The sequence below is a fragment of the Schistocerca americana genome, chromosome 11 (genome assembly GCF_021461395.2).
Source record: "Schistocerca americana isolate TAMUIC-IGC-003095 chromosome 11, iqSchAmer2.1, whole genome shotgun sequence".
Taxonomy (NCBI): domain Eukaryota; kingdom Metazoa; phylum Arthropoda; class Insecta; order Orthoptera; family Acrididae; genus Schistocerca; species Schistocerca americana.
In genome coordinates, this window is record NC_060129.1 from 191741728 (window position 1) to 191762307 (window position 20580).

A 20580-nucleotide genomic window follows, 5' to 3' on the forward strand; every position below is an offset into this window, starting at 1 on the left:
TCTTATGGGCTTGCAGTTCCACAGGTTTCCCTGAGTATGCCTTTAGCTTTATTATCTGACAGTAATCATCCAAAATGCCAAAATCTTGTATAAAACTTTACTTTCTCTGTCTGTGCTCATAAGTATGTGGTCTAAAATGGAAACTGAACTTTCTGAAACACTTGTCGCAGTGTTCACCCTTTGTGCCACATAAAAAGTGCTCAAAATGTGTAGGAAATTATTACTAATTTCACCCTCAAAACCTGTGTTAATAGTTTTGCGTCCAAATATTATTATACTAGTTTTTGGGGCTGATACCCCTTCCAGGACTTAAATTAATTTGTTGAAGAAAGTGTCCACATTACCATTAGGTGAGAGGTAAATATCCAGAATGATTAGCTTCTTATTGGCATTTAGCTTTGTTCCTTTAGTAGCTGACTATTCAAAATAGTTAGACCTACAGTAGCAACTTGCACAGTCATATAATAGCACAATATGCAGCAATTCATCATGTCTGCACTAGTGTGCACTACCATGTTGCTAAAAGACTGTAATTCAACATCAAGCTGCTGTACTTTATTTTTAATGCCCTGCACATATTGATGAATAATAGATAATTTCTGGCAAATTTCTTTGGCACTTGCACACTCCAGTGTATCACATTCTTTTTCCTGCACAGTGGAGAAGTCTCTTAAGCTGGTTGAGACCCTTTTAAGAGATGGGAGCCTGTTGTCATGATTTATCCTAAAAGAAGCCCTAGTTCTCTTACCCATGACAACTGATACACTTTTAGACAAAAAAATTCATCATGAACATATAATCTGTATGGAATGGAAATCAGTAGATGTTATGTACATGTACAAACAAATGAGTGAGCACAATTTCAGAGAAATTGAATTATTTATTCAAGAGAAAGAGCTCCACAAACCAAGTAAGTCGGTAACAAATTGATCCCATTGTGGCCCTTGTGCAAGCAGCTTGTTTGGCACTGATTGATGTTGTTAGATGTCCTCATGAAGGATATCATGCCATATTGTGTCCAGTTGGCACACTAGATCATCTAAATCCTGAAAGGGTTGACGGGCCCTATCCTCAATGCTCCAAAAGTTCTAAACTGGGGAGAGATGGTGTGACCCAGCTGGCCAAAGCGGGGTTTGGCAAATGTGGAGATAAGCAGTAGAAACTCTCCCCATGTATGGGTAGGCATTATCTTGTTGAAACGTAAACTCTGGATGGCTTGCTGTGAAGAGCAACAAAATGGGGTATAGAATATTGTCAGTACGCTGTGGCACTGTAAGGTTGCTGCAGATGACAAGCAAATGGGTCTTGCTGTAAAAGAAATATCATCTCAGGCTACCTCTAGTGGTTTTTGGGATGTACAGCAGGCAACATTGAGGTTCCTCTCTGGCGTGTCTCCAGACACTTCTTTGCTGGTGATTGGAGCTCAGTTCAAAGTGGAACTCATCACTGAAGACAATTGTACTCCAGTCAATGAGATTCGAGGCCGAAGATGTCTGGTGAAACCCCAAACAGCAGTGGGATACTAACCTGACTGCCACCTGCCAGTACAGCCCCACAACTGGAGTTATGGTCTAGGATGCCATTTCTTCTTCTCATAGCAGAACCCCTTTGGTTGTCATCTGGAGCACCCTGAGAGAATAATGGTACATTGACAATATTCTATGCCCCATTTTGTTGCTCTACATGGAAAGCCACACCACACTTAAATTTCGGCAAGAGTTTCTACTTCTTGTTTTCGTACTTACCAAACCCTACTTTGGCCAGCAAGGTAGCTGGATCTCTCCCCAGTTTACAACTGTTGGTGCATTATGGGTAGATCTCTCCAACTATATCAGGATTTTGATAATCTAACATGTCAATTGCACACAATTTGGCACGATATCCTTCAGATGGACATCCAACAATTCTTATCAGTCAATGTGAAGCCAAATAACTGCTTGCACAAGGGCCAGAGGTGGACCAATGAGTTCCTGACTTGCTCAGTTTTTGGAGCTCTTTCTTTTGAGTAAATAGCCCAATTTTTCAGAAACTGTAAGATTTTGTTTGTACACGCACATCACATCCACAAATTTCTAACCCATTCAGGTAACTGCTTCATGGTGCTTCAGTTTTTTTTATCTTAGTGTATTTGACCATGTGTGGCCCCACACCCACTCACTATACTCTCACTAATCAACTCCACCAACCACCCTTTCCCAAAACCATTGAGGCACAGATCATGCCCAGTGTAGCCTCATCTCCCAGTAGTCCACATCAGTACACTGCGATGGTGCCCCACCAGCAGTCATCAGCGCCATTTCCAGTTCTGCATTGACATGTACAGCACTGATACAGACTTTGCCACTGGAATAGCCCTGCCATGCTCACATTGGTGCTATGAGTTACTTCAGCTAACTTCACCATTTATATAGTATGTCCTATTCTTGTCTAGGATGTTCCCTGCTCCATACACTGTCACTACCTGATCCTCTTTTGTGAAATCCTTACACAGGGACCCTAAATCCATAACCACCTGATCCAGCTCAGCACTTGGCTTGAAACTGCTGGTGATGTGATACTCCTCCCCTAATTTCTGAAATAAAGGGCCTACACTTCTGCCATGACTGCTACATTGTAGCAATACTATCTTCTTCCTAAAATTAGTGTTATTCCAATTTTTCCTAACCAAGGGCAGAATCTACTGCACATACTGTACTCTTACATTATGTTGAGGTGGTTCTCCCCTCAACTCTGGCAGCTGAAACCTGTTGCTGGTAGCCACAAAAAACTGTCAGACATGTCTTAATCTTGGTAGCACTCCAACTGCCAGTTGCCAACCATCCCTCCTCACTACCACCTTGTCCCATCCTCATCAGCTGTCTCCTGACTTGATCCAGGTGTGCCTGTGGCATGGGTCTTCCCTTCCTGCTCCTCCATTACATTATTCTTGCTGCAAATTTTGCATTTTCAGGAAAAGGCCTCAGTGATCTTCCCCGAGTCCTCCTCACAGTGCCTCCTGTTACCAACGTTTGTATGACAGCTCCCACAGAGTTAACTCATGGTCAGATAATATATGTAACAATGGAAAAAAGAACAGTTTCAAATATTTATTGCACATGGACTAAAAATTGTACAGATGTCATACATATTGCATTTTGAAGAGAAACTCTGAAAGTTTTTTACAGACATTAGATATGCGAACCATGACTGACCTGGAAGACATCAATACGGTAATCGAATTCTTGCCATACCCATCCCAGCATGACATAGTCAAGTGTGGCAGTCGCTTCCCATATTCTCTCCCAGAGCTCTGCTATATCACGTGGTAGAGGCAGTACATACACCAGATCCTTAATGTGTCTCCACAGAAAGAAGTCACACGGAATGAGATCTGTTGATCAGGGAGGCCGTTTCATGAAACAGCTGTCCCCTTCTGTAGCACGGCTGATCCATCGATGTGGCAGCTCCGTGTTCAAGTACCTACGAACTTCATGATGAAAATGGGGTGGAGCATCATCCCGCTGAAAGATAAATGGAGAATCAGATTGCACTTGAGGCATCAGACATTCCAGTGACAGTGCTCTCGGCAAAGAAGAATGGCCCATATAGTTTTTGATAATGTGACAAGGCACAAAAAGCATATACCTTTGGGGAATCACACTAAAATTCAGTGCATTTGTGTGGATGCTTTGTACCCCAGGTTTGACAGTTATGCCTGTTCACTTTCCCATTAGTGTGAAAAGTGGCTTCATCCCTAAAAATTAAGCTATCAACAATGCCATCCCCATCCTCATTCAATTGTTGCAACTGCAAACAAAACTCAAAACACTTGTCTTTGTCGTCGTCATTGAGCTTCTGCACTAGCGCCAATTTGAATGGTTTCATAGACAGCTTCTGATGCAGGACTTTCCAATCTGTCATTGGAGCCATTTCATGTTCATGGGATGCACGGCGCACCAGTTTCTTTGGACTCTCTATGAATGTCTCTCATATATGCTCCACATTCACTTCACTCACACTGGGACATCCGCTTCTCTTTGCCAGGCACAAGCAACCCGTTGTAACGAATTTGTTGTGCCAGTGATAAATGGCCTTCCTTGTTGGTGGCTTCTTGCTGTAGTTGGTTCTAAACATCCATTGAACAGCTGTAGCACACTTGTTTTTGTCGAACTCCAACACACAGAAAGCTCACTATGCACCTGATCTTGCCATGTTTGTGACTAGAGATGACTATCACCAAATTACCAAACTACACTGTGGTGGTATACATGAATAAAAACTTTCAGGGTGTCTCTGCAAAGTGACGTATCTATGATATCTGTATAATGTTTGGTTCTTGTGCAATAAATAATTGAAAGTTTTCCCAGACTTTATGTACAATCTGTATATTTTTTTCACTGTAAAGGAAATGCAACCTCAGCTAATGTGTTAAGTTCGTTACTACTGCAAGTTCAGCAATGTCAGTTGCAAGGTTATTTTAAAAGAACAAGTGAATGTGAAAAACATCTGCCAGAAGTCACATGTAACAACAATTCAAAACAGTTTGCAATATTTCTGAGACCTCACACATAGATGCAAAACTTCCCAAGTGTGGCTATTCACAGGAAAAGTATTCATAAAATACAAGTGAATGTACGCAGTTTCTTACAAGTCTTTGTGACCGTAAAGTCAGTTTGTATTCTGGAAAAGATTTTCAACAGAAAATGCAATATTTACCTTGCTGCCATTGTTTTGTATTCAATTAACAAAAAATGCAGTTCATTGAAATATTTTGTGACCTAAGAAGTGGTTGACTGTTTCAGACGTTAGAAACTTTTACACAGTGCTACATACCTAGGTACATTTGTGATGTAGGGAAGAGGTTTGGTTTGTACTTCTGTAATGGGAAGCAGATAGTTAACAGAAAGATGAGAAGGCGTCTCAGCATGATCAGAAAGATTGCATGTGGAGTGCTTCAGGGCTCAGTTCTGGGCACCCAGTTTTTCAGTCTTTTTTTTATAAATGGGCTACCTCATTGCACTGAGTATTGTAAATTTGCCATTTTGATAACAATATTTACAATACTTTGATAATTCATTAGATAAAGTTGCAATGTCAGCTAATATGGTTTTTAGGGATGCTGCAAACTTGTGAAGTGGTGATTGTGTTAACTACAGTAAAATAAACTTCGTTCAATATCACGCAACAACAGAAGATCAAGAAATACAAGAAAAACTAGGTGACTAGCAGATAACAGGGGTAGATACATCAAAATATCTAGATTTACATACTGATAGCAAGCTATGTTGGTCAGATTAGATTAGATTTACTTTCATTCCAGTTGATCTGTAGTGAGGAGATACTCCAGGATGTAGAACATGTTAGAAAAACGATAATACTTGACAAATATTTACAACTAAAACAAATAAGCTAATGTACTTTCCACAGGTCCCAAGTGGAATTAGCATCTTTTTTATGAAAACTATATGAAAGGATCATTTTACAACACTCATTTACTAAGATCGCAGTAATGCGCTGAATTTAAGGGGACCACACCCTGCCTATCTAACCTGTGTTAATTTAAGCAAGTATTCATCCCATTTCTGAAAAAAAAAACTATTTGATGCAGTACCTTAATATTTTTACTGTATACTGCATGATGCTAATAGTCAAATGTACTAAAATCTACTTCATCCACTTTATAGTTTTTAAGAATTACTTTTTTAAATTTATTAACCAAAAACTTTAAGTTTTTTCTGGAGAAAATATGTTTTCATGAACTTCCTAATGGGGGAATATTGATGAATGTAATACCAGAGGTGGCTTTTTATGTTATGCAGTACTGAAAATTTTAGTTTGCGGGGAATTGATTTAAACAAAAAAATTTTGAAATTTGTTACTTACAGCTAATTAGAACTATCCTGCTGCGTATGATGCCCTTCTTTGGCCTGATTTCTTGGCCATATTAGATGCAGACCTTTCTGCATCGGCTATCCTCATTTTATTGCAACGTTGCAGCCCAGTGATCATATTTTAACCAGGATTAATTCCCAGTTTTCTTAGTACCCAACACTTTCCAATATTACCACAATTGAATGTAATAACAGCATCATGAACTCCTAGTTTCATTGTATGATTGCCTACAAATACAGTTTTAGGAAGGCTGTTCCAAATTATGCTGTTGAAACATTATTTGCGTTCCATATCTGCCCATACAGACATTTCCTTAGAACGTCAGGATGAGCAAAGTCTCTGAAAACAGGTTTAAAGCTGTAATAACAGCAGCAGAAGGAGAATGCTGGTGAGAATAAGATTCTCCATTTGCCTGAGCCATATTGTATTTGCACCATGAGTTTTCTCCTGATGGACACAATCCATGATATGACGTATCATCAGTAGAGGTCATATGGAAGAATATGGCCCAAACATCTCTCTTCATTGCCTCCAGATTTTCTTTATTTCTTCTAATTGGCTGCCCATAGTATACCTGCAAGTTTTCTATTTCAGTTTTAGTTAACTGATCCTGTCCGGTCAACAATTTTCCATCTTCTAATTCTTTTCCTCTCATATTAACAGTTAGTTTTCTCAGCCATGTTCCCAAACGTTTTTTAACATGGCCTAAACATTCTATTTTGCTAATAATGCCATCTCCATATGGCTTAGAGTTCACAACATTGTTGTATGCGTTACAGTCACCATCGCCCAAATGTTTGGTGTAACATGCGCCTCTTGTTTCTACAGAGCGATGAAATATTTGTTGTACTCCATGAACTTCCAGACCATCACTTGTTCCTCTAAAATTAGCCAGACAGTTGCATTCTTTATGTTCATTGACTTTACAACATTTGCAATATTTAGACATTATCTCCACATCTAACACTTTACCGGTGTCTACACTCATGGCAGTCACTACTCCATTCAGAGAAGTATGTCCTCTTTTTCTGCCAACTTTCATCAAGTGCAACTGCAATATCCGAACATCCATCATTTTCTTCCACTGCTTCCCTAGCAGCCAGAATCATGCTTTCATCACTGACCTGACATACAGCTTTCTCTAATGTGGTTGATGTAAGTTCATCACTGAACAAAATGTTCTCCGTGCAGCCATGCCCTTGCCAATGGATTGAAGGGATAAACTAATCTAGTATTGATTTGATAAGGGCCACTTGCATCCGGTTTTGAAGAACTTATAAATGAAATCACAGCTGAGCATTTAGTGCAAATTAAATCCAAAGCAATTGCTAGGCCTTTTCTCCCACTGGCACTCTCACAAATTTTCACACTCTGTAATTCACCATACTGTCTACATTGAACAAATTTGGAAATTACATCTGATAATAATCTCAAATTTATAATAATGTTACTGCACCCCTTGTCACTTAGAGTAAATTCGTTGTAACATTCTTGAAAAGGTGATAGCTTCTTTGATGATGCACTTCTTGAAAAATTACAATTAGAAACATTATTGCAAGGTGACATAACCTCTTGTGCAGAAAGCTTTCTAAACTTGTTTCCTCTAAATTTTCATTCCTTGAAAATGCCTTCATGTTTCATCTTCAATAAACACAACAAAACACATGTAAACAAGCACTGCAAACTTAAGTATAACAACTAATCGCAATCACACTTGAAAAATACTGACCACGTGTTTGAAAGTGTGTTGTTTACGAACAGCAGAAACAAAAGAATACCGACCATTGCATTCCAAGGGTAGCCAACGTTCTCGGGAGTATAAAAAAAAAAAAAAAAAAAAATATCCCTAACATGCAATGTAGGGAATATAAAGATCTAAAATATATGCAGAAAAGTGGGTGACAAAAAAGTGGGCATGGCGCATAAGCACATGTGGTAGGAAAATTCACTTTAAATGTTGGAGAGAGAAAAAAAAAGTTTCAACAAAATCCTTTTCAGAGTACTTAAATAAAACCTTAATCTATCAAAATATGATGAAAACTGAAAATCGATTTTTTTCGACCTGAACCAGGGAATGGTTGCATTAAAATCAAACAATGTTTTTTTATTTATTTATAAGGTAATAAACATATAACAGAACTACTATAATACTTATTTCCAATGAACACAATACTGCACTGAAATGGTGCAAAAGTTAGATTTGATTGGTTGTTAAGTTTTTTTATGGCTGCTGACAAGTTATTGAAAATGTGTGTTCCTGAATAATGCACACCTTTTTGTACATGAGTAAGCGACTTTAAATCCTTGTGAAGATTATTCTTATTTCTAGTGTCGATTCCATGAACAGAGCTGTTGTTTTGAAAAAAAGTGACTTATTTTTAATGACAAATTTCATTGAGGAATAAATATATTGGGAAGCAGTAATTAGTATCCCTAGTTTCCTAAACAAGCCTCTGCAGGATGTTCTTCAGTTCACACCACATATAACTCTTATTGCATGTTTTTCTGCCCTGAAAACTTTCGCTTGATGTATTAACCCAAAAAATAATCCCATATAACATCATGGAGTGAAAGTAAGCATAGTATGTTAGCTTTTTCATTTTTATATCCCCTATGTCTTGACAAAATTCACATTGCAAATAGAGATTTTTTAAGATGCTTCAGCAGTTCTGTGGTGTGCTCCTCCCGGTTGAATTGATTATCAAGCTGTAACCCCAAGAATTTAACACTGTCCACATCTTCTATCTGCTTGTCATCATATGTTAGGCATATACTCGTGAGACATCCCTTACAGGTTCTGAACTGTGTGTAGTGTGTTTTTTCAAAGTTTAGTGACATAGAATTGCCTAGAAAACAAAGGTTAATGTCCACAAATATTTTATTAGCTGATCTCTAAGACTTTACTTGATTTGCTATTTATTGCAATTTTTTTATCATCAGCAAACAAAACAAACTTGGCATCTGGTAATGTTATTGATGAAAGGTCATTCATATACACAAGGAAAAGTAAGGGCCCTAAGATGGAATTTTGTGGGACCCCACATGTAATTGGTTCCCAGTTGGATGATCCCTAATAGCTTAATACATGTCTCTTTCCTAATAATACCCTTTGTTTCCTGCCAGAGATATAAGATTTGAACCATTTTGCAGCATTTCCTGTTACACTATAATTTTATAATTTACTTAAAAGGATACTGTGATTTACACAGTTAGGTGCCTTTGACAGATCACAAAATATATCAGTTGCCTGCAAGTTTTTGTGTAATGAATTAAGTACATTTTCACTTTAAGTGTAGATAGCCTTCTCAATATCAGAACCCTTTAGAAATCCAAACTGCAATTTTGACAGTTTTATTTGTGATAAGAAGGTTTTATAGCTGATTGTGCATTACCTTTCCTAAAATTTTTGAGAATGCTGGCAAAAGTGGAGTTGGACTGAAATTTGGCACTATTTCTCGGCATTCTTTAATTATCTTTGTTGAAATTTCATCATACCCTCTAGATGTTTTAGATTTTAAAGATTTTATGATGGACATTATTTCTGCTGGGGTAGTTAGGGGCCAATTCATATTATGGAAGTTACTTGAAATGTGTAGTCTGAGGTATCCCATGGTACCATCTACAGAACATGACAACCCCATCTTTTCAGTAACAGTTACTAAATGTTTGTTAAAACGTTCTGTAACATTATACACATAAATCAACAGTGTATCATTTACTCTTAATGTTATTTGCCCCTGTTCATGTCTGGTTCTACCGATCTTCTCTTTCACTATTTTCCATATTGTTTTTATTTTGTTATGTGAGATGACTATCGTTTCCTTGTAATATATATGCTTTGATGTCCATATTACAGTCTTGAATATTTTGCAGTATTTATTGTAATGTGCTATGGCATCAACATCAGAACTGTTCCGGATTGACAGATACAGTTTTCTTTTTGTTTTACAAACCTTATCTTGAAACTCCGTCAGAGACAGTATTCTACAACTTATGCTTTATGCTTTGTTTGCTCTTATAGAATTATGGAAACCATCAAATCAGCTTGTTGCAGCTATTTTCATGCCATTATGGATTACAGAATCATATTTTGGGGAAATCAGCCACTAAGCACAGAAAAGAGCCATAATAATTGTGAGCGGAGTCCATCCTAGAGGCACATGAAGAAATGTTTTTAAGGAACTTGAAATCCTCACATCCACTGTGCATGAGGGAAAGAAGTCCTTTTTTTTTAAAAAAAAAAAAAAAAAAAAAATTAATGATGTGTCTCATAGTCACGAAAGTAGAAGGAAAGATGATATCCGCTATGAGCATACGGAACGAAATATACTACTGAAGGGGTCTATTTCAGTGGCTGTAAGATTTTTAATGCCTTCCTTTCACAAATTGTTTCATGAATGATGAGCTCTTGTTAAAAAAATCCTTTTGCAAGAGTCATTTTACATCACAGAGAAATTCCTGAACAACAGTGTGTATTACTCATGTAGCTGTAACCCTCCGATTCGTTTCCAGATCCTTCTTTTGTGTGACTTACTATTATTGTAAACATATGTACTGTTCTGTAATACATTAATTTTCTGTAATATTTATTTTCTTTAATATTAACTAGAATGTAACCACAACAGACTTGTAAAATGGACATGTTCAGTATCCTGTGGTATATTCACAACATGGATCACTGGAACATCAGATGAATAAATAAATAAAATAGCATTACTATTTCTGGTAGACTCTCCTGTCTTAGCAAAATTCCAACCAGAAAATTGGTACAGCCCTAAGCAAGGAAAAAAAAGATATTCCTTCCCTGCTCAGAGGCCAAAGGATACAAAGACTAATTACCTGTAAATTGGTACTTTCCTGTGGAAAGGAAAGGATACCCCAATATCAATGAATAGTTGCTACAAGTCTTGTTTGCTCTTATAGAAATATGGCAATTATCAAATCAGCGTATTACAGTTATTTTCATGCCATTATGGATGAATCTTCACGTAACAGCATTCTATCATGTAACAGCAGAAAACGTACAGCACCCTAGCAAGAGTACAAAAGTTCTTCAAACCATAACACATTTATATTGATACATATTAATAAACATGTAAAATAATCTCCTCTTAACTATCTGCTAGCTAGTCTTCCACATTGTGACTATCCCCTACAGTTAATAGATAAAATGTGTCACTATGTATGAAACTTTCTGTAAATACCTTCCTAAATTTTGAAATTTGGCACAGGGGTTACTTTTAAATGTCCCTTGATAAATGTATCATATTGTATAATATTATTGTTAGTATTTCTGTATCACAGTTGGTAATATTTGTTGTCAGTATTTGCAACACATTCTGTGATATTTCTTGTCACTATTTGGTCTGTACCACAAAGTATTTATTCCATTGGGAGTGGCAGTAAACATCTCTTTAATTTTTTTTTTGCAGTAAGTACAAGTATAGATTCTCTATTCCTCTTTTACTTTGTTTTAACATTTATTAAGTAGTTGATATTGTACTTTTTGGTGTTCAGCTGAGTGGTCAGTTTCACTTTTCTGCACTATATTTTGACAACTAACCCAGTGCTGTCATCTTCAGAGGCTGAACACGGGAAAACACATCTTTTAACCAGTGAGAAAACTTCAAGCTATACTACACTGCATTTTTGAAAGGAACGATTAAATAAACGAGCAAAATGCTTCTATGAAACTAGTTGCTACAAAATAAATTTCTCTAGCAGCTTTTTGAGGTACATATCTGTTGTTCTTTATCTTTCTCAGATCTACCACTCTTCCGTCTATTTCTCATTCACTTTCGACTGATGGATCTGTGTGTTCTGCAGCAGAATTTTGCCATAACATCTTGCGTTAATGTCAGTGTGGCTATGTTGCAGCATGGTGATGACCAGCTCCACCTCATCGACAGCAGTGCTGGTCTGCAGCAACAAGTCGGAGGGGCTGAAGAGACGCATCTCAGTGGCTCGTGGTGGGCTGCTGGATGGGACACTCAGTAACCAGCTGAAGAGCAAGATTAGCTCAGGGTAGGTGGGGCAGTGCATCATTTCACTTTTCTGGTGCCTATATAATTAGCTGTCAAGGTAAAGTCATGTAAATCTACATTGCAGTAGATTGCAGTATTCAAACTTCTTGCTTTATGACATGACTTACATTCAAATTGGAGCAGTGACTTGCCATGTTAGCCATCCACCAACAGACAGGGTTCAGTCTGTTGGTAGTGTTTCATTTTACGGGACGCTCTTCACATGAGGGTTGAACATGAGAATTTCTGTCTTTTTATGTGACTTAAATGTTGCTAGCAGTTGCTGGGAAGTGTGGCAGGATTGTGAGTTGCTGTATCCTCAGTTGGATGTGAGTAGCTATTGAGAAAGCAACAGACAAAGACACTGTGTTGTTTAGAAACAAGTCGAAGTTATAGTAACAAATTTGGGTGTGAAAATGCATGAACTATTTGAGAAAGCCGTGGTCATTACCCAGATAGTTAACAAGATGTTTGCCATCTTATCCTTCTCCTCAGTCTCATGCTTGGGCTCAAACTAGTGTTAAGTGTTCCTCACTGAGATAGCCAGTTTAAATGCCGAGATGGGCATCTTCAGCTGATGCCTAAGAGTATATCATTAAAAGTCAGGAAAATACTGAGAATTATGAAGAGTTTTGCTTGGAACCTGACAATGTAAGGACCAGAAACCTGTACCTTGCGAGAGGCTAATGAAGGGAGTAGAGACATATAATACCAGTGCCAAATGTTTTTCATCCTGGGAAAGCAGAAGGCAAATGAAGAGGTATTGAGCAACAAAGGGTGACTATGTACGTTAATGACAATGTCTAATTATGTTTGGACTGGGCTCTTAAGACCTCACTCACCTTGTTGTACAGGAATGGCAAGTAGAAAGAAGAACATAAGCACATTTCTTAGAATGGTAAAGATTGACTTACTGTCACTTAAAACATGTGACCTACTTTGTTGTGAGTAAATCTTTGTATTAAGTCAGGATCACCAATATTCATGTTAGTGGCCTGACACATTATTGCCATTGATAGATGTGGTATGATTACATTTAAAATCTAAAGGAAATAGTTATTTGTATGCTAATGTCGATAGTGATCAGCACAGTTGTACTAAAATATAAGTACATTTCACTGCATAAGATGCTCATATTATATAGTGAAACCTTCTTATATTTGCGCAGAAATGGGTAATGTATGTGTGTACAGAGTACCAAAACTAGCAGTGTGATTCTCTCTCTCTCTCTCTCTCTCTCTCTCTCTCTCTCTCTCTCTCTCTCTCTCTCTCGCAAGCCCGCGCGCGCCCACACACACACACACACACACACACACACACACACACACACACACATATTTGGAGCTACACCACAGATGTTTTTGTTTTGTCACCAGAACTGTTATTTGAGGCAACAGCTTGAAATCATAATAAATTTCTTGAGCAGAACTGCAATGAAGGAGCTTTGAAAAGAAATTGAGCAATGTTGTGCCATTTGACATATAGGAAAGTGTTCTTTCAGTTCAAAAATGTGCCAGTGGACACAAAGAAACAATTCACAGCTCAAAAATTCTGCTTATATGGGATGATCATCATTTAGTGTTAGGCCTTTTGTTCTTTCAAGATGCCCTTCCAACCAGAATGCTTGTCAGTTACTATTTTTAGAATTTGTTGAAAAAGTAAGACATACATTTGGAATAATTTATTTCTTTAGAAGAGGGAATTTTGTAAAATTCATTTTAGTAGAAAAGGACGCAAGTGGGTACTCCATGAACAGAATGTAGATGTGATGGTATTTTTCTCATAAACATGAGTTATGGTGGAGAGCTTTCTGTGACTTTGTGATTGCAGCAGCTCTGCCTATCCCCCAGGCTCAACCAGCTGACACAGAGCCTGCTGCAGAAGCAGATGGCGCACAGCCCTGTGTCCATCTCCACATCCACATCAGGGTCATCGTTGGCAGGCAGGCTGGGCCCCGTGTCCACCTTGGAGCCAGCGAAGAAGATGCGACGGCTGATTCCAAAGCAGAGCCCCACGATCAGCATGTATTACTTGTACCCCTACATTTGCTTCTACTGCGGTTTTTGGTGAGTGGGCAGACTGCTACTCAGCTTGTGTGTTCTGTGGGTAAAGTATAGAATACATAGCTGTCGTGTACATCTGACATTAGTCAGAACTGCGGGGTGAACCCAAATTCCATCTTGCGTGGTTCAAGGCTGTTTTCTGAGTGTGCTGCTGTAATGTACCCAGGAACTCAGTTGGCTCATTACAGAGTAATGCCGTTTTGTTTGATTCCTTAACCACATTTACTTTTGTACCTTTATTGTGCTGTACATATGTACATGACATTGCAAGTGTAGACACCATGTGCTCTGTGCCTGCTTTGGAAATAACTCATTGAATTCACTTGGAGAACTTTCTGTTGGGTATTGTAATGTCCACTTTACTCTTCAACCTCGAGCTTGCATTCAACATTGTTTGGTTCTGTATTGAATATGTTTTCGGCAGTTCTAGTTATAGGTTAACAGTGACATGCAGCAGTATTGATAGGCGATGCAGAAACCAAGGTAACTGGGGCGACAGATCAAGTAACTCACAATTACATTATTACTCTGTAATGAATCACCAGAGACCATGGGTCTCTTAAACACTAATATTCAGAAAATATCCCTGAACAACTGCTATCCAGTAATCTTACAGCTTTTAACTTCCTGCAATCAGTACGAATCCTGTACTACTTTTACCTTGTAGGTAATTTTTTCCCCTTGCAATTACTGAGAGTCATGCCAAAGGTGGATATTACAGTTCTCTAGGTTAATCACCAGCTGGAAGCAGGGTTCAGTAAATCATTTCTTTGATGGAGGCTTGTTGACTATATGGGATTCCGTTCTGTTATTGAGCAACAGGTACCGCTCCTGCTGTATGTATCCTGCATTGAACTTGGGGGGCTGTTGGAAGATTATTCTGTTCTCAGAAAATATCAAAGTACCTGAGTAGCAGTGGTGAAATTATTTCTTGGTCCTCCAGTGTCAAATGATTTGATTTAATAAGCAGCTCCTGTTTGATTGGTTGGTTCTTTGTTAGTTCATTTCTTAACACTGTCATTGGGTCCACAGTAATATACTACACACGCATCTTTCTTGGTAGGTCTTCTATCACATCTTGTTGATCTGTTAGATACTGTTTCAACAATAGCTCCCTGTGGTAGTTCTGCTCCTATGTTACTAATATTATGACTGCTTACTGGAACACACAATTTACCGTTTGGTTCTTTTTTAATGACACTGAAAGTTCTTGCTATGTAGCAATGCCTCTGGTCTAGCAAGTCACCATTTACTGGTGGCCCTGTTAACATCATATAACTTCCCGTGCACATCAGCATCTTCACCTCGATATACAGAGTTTTTCCTGTTCACAGGGAGATGCGCTCACCTTCAGTCAAATGTATACCAACTTGGAATGAAGTAACTGCATCGCTTCTGGGTTTGCGCATGACCTCACCAGCACTAACATTCCTTTGAGTCTGACTGTTAGAGTTCCCACTGCAGTCATTTTCGTTGTGATTGAATCAGATTTCTCTTCCTAGTGCACTAACATGAGTGTGGTTAACTCCCAAGAAACCTAACTCCAATATATATTCACAGTATATGTCTCTGCACCTTATCACTTGCATTTTAGCCACATAATCATCTTGGCCCATCACAAAATTGATCACAGCTGCTCTGTAATTAAGACATTTTGAAGTAATCTACATTGGCTGTTTTTTCACAATTATTCAATTTTTTTTTCCTCCGATTTTGGCCGTCTAGGGACCATGTTTGTGAAGGTGAAACCCATTTTGGATATACTGAAAGAGACATTTTTAGGGACAGTAACTCCTACTGAATATAAATCTGTAGATGAAATGATTATACCCTTCAAGGGTAGAAGCAGGGCAAAACAGTATATAAAATCTAAACCCAGAAAGTGGGGATTCAAAGCATGGGTACGCTCTAGCTCAGTTGGACACATGACATTTTTTGAGATGTACCAAGAGAAAAGGCAGGAACAGAATAACACACTGAGCCTTAACTTAGGTCCTGTTGTGAACACTGTAGTAAAATTGTGCCAGGGGCTAGAAGGAAAGAATCACAAGATCATTCTTGACAATTTATTCACAACAATCCAATTGCTTTCATATAGCAAAAGAAAATTCATGTATTGGGAAACATAAGGTCGAACAGACTGAAGGGTGCAGAGAGTAAATTGACCAACAGCAAAGCTCTAATGAAATCAGGTCGAGGTTCAATGTCTGTTGCTACTTCTAAAGACAATATTACAGTTGTGCAATGGGTGGATAGAAACATTGTCCACATGGTATCTGCCTTTGCTGGAGGGACACCAACCGATACTGTCAAAAGATGGGACGTGAAGAACCATGCTCGCATAGATATAGAGACCATATGCTGTAGCATGCTACAACAAATTCACGGGTGGAGTATACATGACTGACCAGATGGTTGCACACCACCCTCACACAATGAATAGTAAGAACTTTTATTTGAGAATATGCACTAGTAAATGCATGGATTCTTTACAAAAGAGACACTGAAAGAAATATTTCTTTTGTGGAATTCAAGTCATCAGTTGCTACAACAGTTATAGAGCTTGGAAGCCTGCAAAGGAAGCATGGCAGACCATCAAACACCCCTGACCGTGCTCACTTGAAGAAAAGGCGATGCACTGGATGTTCTGCAGATATAAGACTGGATGGAATAGGCCATTGCCAGAATAAAAGGAATGTAAGAATTCTCCTAGGTGGAGAGTTAGAAACTGCAAAAGAATAACAAGATACATTTGCAAAAAATGCAAGGTTCCTGCTTGCCCAGAATGTATGGAGTTCTTCCACAATACATGATGTGAACTATTTCTTGTTGTTTAAATTTTGCCATTAGTTAACACATTTTTTGGTTTCTTTATGTTCTCACCATGTTTGTTCTGATGTAACATGCTATGCACCATTTACACAAATGTGGCCATTTCCTGTTTTCATTGTTGTACAGTAAATTGAAGCATTTGTTGAAAAATATATTTGTAATGACTTCATTACATCTCAAATATAATGTTAAAAAATAACTGTCAAAATTGATATTATTAAAAAATTAATCCCTGAAGAAGTTAAAAAGTGAATAAAAAATTAGTTCAATATTGCAAACTATGTGACAATACATAATCATAGTACAGCAATAGACAGACGGTAGAACTACTTGTTTTGTAAATAAAACCACCTTTTCCTGCTGCCACTTAAACAACTGACAGTTATTGTCACTTAAAAGTTCCAGGCTGATAGGCCGTGATCCATGTGAAAAACTCTCCCCTGACATTTTGTCTCCGACTGGGGAAGACAAAATGTCAGGGGAGAGCTTTATACATATACCATGACCTATCAGCAGATATAATGCTATTTAGTATACTGACACTGGACAATTCATAATGTATAGAGTTATACAGTGTAATGGACCTCCGGAAATCTACATATATGTTAAAAGTAAGGTTTGCATCAGCTAGGTGACACTTCGTGACTGAAGATAGGTAACACTCAGACTCTGAACAGTTACAGCGATACACGGTTTTGCCAAATGGCATATGAATATCATGGCCCTAAGATCATCTTACATAAAAGGCACTACTAGCAGCAGAAATGTGACAAATGCTGCATCAAGCAGAATAAATCAAACAGCAAAAAATATAAGTTTGTCAGTATCTAACATGTGAACAGAGGATGTTAAGTGCAGCATAAATGAGTGACTTGGTGTAACTCACTTGAGAATAAAATACAATCAGTTCCACAAAAAAGTGTATGCCATAATTTTAAATGTAACGTCTGCAGAGACATCTCTAGTAGTGGTCTCGAATTGGTACTCAATGCACTTTTTGACAGTATATAGATAAGCAATATGAGAGTTGAATATTTTGTTTTCTTCTGCTTTATTGGTTGCAGTTTAAAATGAGTGCAAAAAATAAGAATGCTGAAAAAATGTGCAATATTGATTCTGAAGTATGTTAAGAAACTATTTGGTTTGAACAAGGCAGACTGCGTTCTTAAAGAGGGTAATGATTTGAGACATTGCAGCCGTCTGTGTACAGTTTGGAAACAAGACAACGGGGTGTCCATGATGGATTGGTCTGTAATGTATCTGGATGCAAATCCAATCAAAAATGTTTGTTCATATACTAAGGTAAAGCTTAAAGGAAAGTCAGTATAAACTTTGAAGCAGCTGTCATATAATATCAGAACAATATGGAGATAGTTACTGAAACATTATCCAGAAAACCTCATGAGAAGCATGCCAAAAAATGCCAAGCTATAATCGATGGTGGCAATGATTGGATTAACTATTATGTAATTGTGCAATTAGTAATAACATGTCTTCTTATTTAAACATATATTTATAATAGTGTTATTATTTCATACAGGTAGTGGCATACATTTTTGTGTGGAACTGACAATGACACTTATTCTCATATTTTAGTTTGAGAAATTCTTACATAAAGTACTACTGCCAACTAAAATGGAGGACAATGATATATCGATTAAAAAACATATGAGGCTAAAACATAATAGGTCTCAAAACTTAAAATGTTTAAAGCATTTGAAAAAGTAAATAAAAATCTTTCACGACAGCAAATTTAAGTACTGGGGATGACTCTTGCATGGCATTAGAAAACACTATAAAATGATTCACAGTTATTCTACAGTCCCTGGCGAATTTGTTAGACACACTACAGTTTTTAAGCAAATTTTCATTTACGTCTAACGAAATTTGTTTTTTTAATACATAAATTGTGATAAAATGATTACATTTAGTCTACTTCATAACTAAGGCGATATAACAAATAAATAAATTATAGTATTTGTTGAAAATATTTTATTTCAATAATTACAACAAAAATTAAAATATTGTGAAAGTGAAAACATTAATTTTAATATCTTGTTGAGCCGCCTTTTGCAGCTGTGATAGCCTTATACGATGTGTCATACTGTCAATGCAGGGATGTACTGTGCCCTGCATTTGTGGATGATGATGCCACACATGGATGATCTTCTCTAAGAGCTGTGTTTTTGTTGTAATGACATCTTTTGCCACGTCCCTCTTAATTAATTCCCATACATTTTCTATAGGGTTCGTGTTGGGACTTTTACCTGGCCAGTCTAACAGAGGGATATTTTGTTCCTTCAGAAAGGATTTAACTGACCTGGCTGTGTTACAGGGAGCTATATCCCTCATAAAAATAAATGGTTCAACATTTGGGAATCATTCTCCAAGCTGTGGTATTAACTGTTTTTACAGAACTTCCTTGCACTGGTCTTGCCTCATTATGCCTTTAACCACGTAAGGACTACCTATACCCTTGCCACAAATGATGGACCAAATCATCACCTTAGTTGCATGTTTTAAGGTCTGAATAATGCAATCAGGATGAAATTTTTCTTCTATTCAATGGTGCATATACTTAGATTTGTTAGTTAAAATTTCAAACATGCTTTTAATGCTGAAGCACACCTGTAAAAATCAAGAGACATAGTTAGTATACTATGAATAAATGCACATAGGCTATTTCATATCATAAATAATAAAGTTAAATTACTGATCTCAAGAAGTCCACATCCTTATCACACCGCTGTTTAGCCCACTTCAGATGCTTTACTTTCATAGTGGCTGTTAACTTTGGTTTTCTTGCGTGTCAACAGGCCAATATCCTTCAACTTTCTGTGAACAGTGCATTCAGATGCATTCACATTCACCTCTTCCGTTTGAGATTTTTTTCTGTTTCATTGTTGCAAATCTGTTTTCTAGGCAAATTCTTTCGAGAAATCTTTGTGACCTTGGGGTGAAAATTGGTTTCATTCAACATTTATTCTTCCTTCTGGGGCTCAATTCTTCACCTGAATCAATTTTCTTCTTTATGCACCTCAGGCTAGATTCTGACATTAATAACTTTTGTGATATTTCCCAATTGGAATACATTTTCGTATTAACGAAGGCTTAGTCATCAGCTTTTTTATGTTGTGGAAGTCCCCTCTTTTACCCATTTTTAAAAGTCACAATTACTAATATCTGGCTGTTAAACAATCAGTTGTGATGTCGATATTACGAAATTGATAATCAAAGTGAACAAAATTGTACACCAGTTACATGCGAGATGCTGCTGAATGGATCCTTTCCTGTATGCTGCACATTGATACCTACAATAAGTCAACAATCCAATGTCATGTAGCAACAATAGATACAAAATTGAATAATGTAGTAAGTGCCCTGAATAACTGTCATAAATTTTCCAATTAATCGCATTAAATGTAGTACTCAACACATAATTCTTACAAATAACCTTAAAAATGTGCAGTGCATCTAATAATTTGGCCAGGGACTGCAGAGTCATGGCCTGAGGTAGTCCAACATAACATTTGTGCCAGGGGCAGAAAGGACTGCAGGATACTCTAACATATAAGTGATTTTGTTAAATATTAAAATATGGAGATATGTTATTTAGCTTCTTAACGTAGGGTTAATTATGCTGGACAAAGTTACAAACATAAAAAAGCACCCATAGCATACTGGATCTCTAAAAAGTAGGCTAAATTTGTGTCCTTAAAAGATGTAATTTTGTACCCTGTTTCCATTTAATCCATTAATTGTAAATAATTGGATTTTGCCAACTTTCTTCC

The 20580-nt window shown here is 37.4% G+C and overlaps 1 protein-coding gene across 4 annotated transcripts in view; it reads left to right on the forward strand.

Annotated features, from left to right (window-relative positions):
* Positions 1-20580, forward strand: part of LOC124553713 — a 194263-nt gene that overhangs the window by 77958 nt on the left and 95725 nt on the right. For 3 of the 4 annotated variants that reach the window (XM_047127610.1, XM_047127611.1, XM_047127612.1), the window contains 2 exons: positions 11749-11895; positions 13745-13960. In XM_047127610.1, the coding sequence (XP_046983566.1) occupies positions 11749-11895; positions 13745-13960 (363 nt within the window). The remainder of the gene's footprint in view (positions 1-11748; positions 11896-13744; positions 13961-20580) is intronic. The other variant, XM_047127613.1, reaches the window with a different exon arrangement.